This window comes from Lipotes vexillifer, unplaced genomic scaffold, assembly GCF_000442215.2.
Source record: "Lipotes vexillifer unplaced genomic scaffold, Lipotes_vexillifer_v1.1 scaffold1314, whole genome shotgun sequence".
In the NCBI taxonomy this organism is placed as follows: domain Eukaryota; kingdom Metazoa; phylum Chordata; class Mammalia; order Artiodactyla; family Lipotidae; genus Lipotes; species Lipotes vexillifer.
Window position 1 is genome coordinate 846,335 of NW_006782803.1, and position 1,237 is coordinate 847,571.

The window sequence follows — 1,237 nt, forward strand, 5'->3', positions numbered from 1 at the left end:
ACACTCATGCTAGTCAAATAGTGTTTGTGTAGAATATGAATCTTTCTATTTTATCTATTCCTTTTTTTTCTTCCTGAAAAGTCTTTTTTAGAACAATCTGGAAAGTTGGTTGAAATTACTGTACTAGAACATTTCTGGAAAGTTTTTCACCAGTAAAAAAAAGCTGAAGAAGTAAAGTGAGGCAAAATTGAGGAAGAATAATTTTAGTAAGTACTCTGGAGAGATAACAGCAAATGCAAGAACTGTTTTAACTTATCTCCTAGTCCTTTGGTATTTCTTTGCCTCGTGAAAATCTTAAAAAATGTTCAGTTCTTTAAAATATTGATTATACTCTTCCATTAGATATCAGCTGTGGTCCTCCATTGCTCATGTTGTCTGTCATTTCCTGTTAGGAAAATAACATGAATTAATAAAAATTCACTTTCAGAGTAAGACATTAATTTGATTAAGGGGTTTACAAAACAGAAATTTCAAGCCATTGAAAAACTTGCTGACTTCTGGGGGAGGACAAGGATTAGTGCTGTTGCTGAATTTGAGGAAATGAAATTTCATGGCATCTTGGAGCCCATGAAACACTGAAGTGACAGTCTGTTAGACCAAAGTCTTCTACCCACAGCAACAGTTCAATCTCTCCCCAGCCCCCCTAGTCTCCCCTCTCAGCCCTCAACTCTGTTTTGGAAAGACCTCACCTAGAAAGAAGATGGTTAAATACTCAAGATTTTTCAATGTATAGGTTCCTCTGTTGAGCATGTCAACAAAGTGCCAACAGATTCTAGGGGTTACCTTTGCTCTATAGAAAAATGTGTGGGCTTTTTGTGAAGAACTGAAAAATGTCCACCAGGGGATTGCCTATCTGTAACTGAAGATCACTAATAATTCATAGTAGGACAGATTGCTTTTCATGACACTTCACTCATACAGTAAAAAACAAACTGTAAAAGCTGAAACTAACACACCACTGTAAAGCAATTATACTCTAATAAAGATGTTAAAAAAAAAACCACACAAAATAAATTTAAAAAATAAAAATTAAAAAAAAGCTCTTAACATGTTTTTTAAGAGATCAATTACTAAGTAGTTAATAAGGAAAACTACATGGGAAGGCAACAGAAATTTCGATATCAAGAATGAACTTACATAAAAAGTTTCACTTGCAATTTTAGAAAATATGTTAATTTAAGAAAAATTCAGATGCTTTGAATTCATATGTTTTGTTAAACGTTAAACGCTTCCCTAC

The 1,237-nt window shown here is 33.3% G+C and overlaps 1 protein-coding gene across 1 annotated transcript in view; it reads right to left on the reverse strand.

The window, feature by feature from the left end:
• Window positions 1-325: 325 nt before the first annotated feature.
• Window positions 326-1,237, reverse strand: part of TMEM196 (transmembrane protein 196) — a 49,979-nt gene continuing 49,067 nt past the window's right edge. The window contains exon 4 of the mRNA XM_007455399.1: window positions 326-385. Coding sequence (XP_007455461.1) covers window positions 326-385 — 60 coding nt within the window. The remainder of the gene's footprint in view (window positions 386-1,237) is intronic.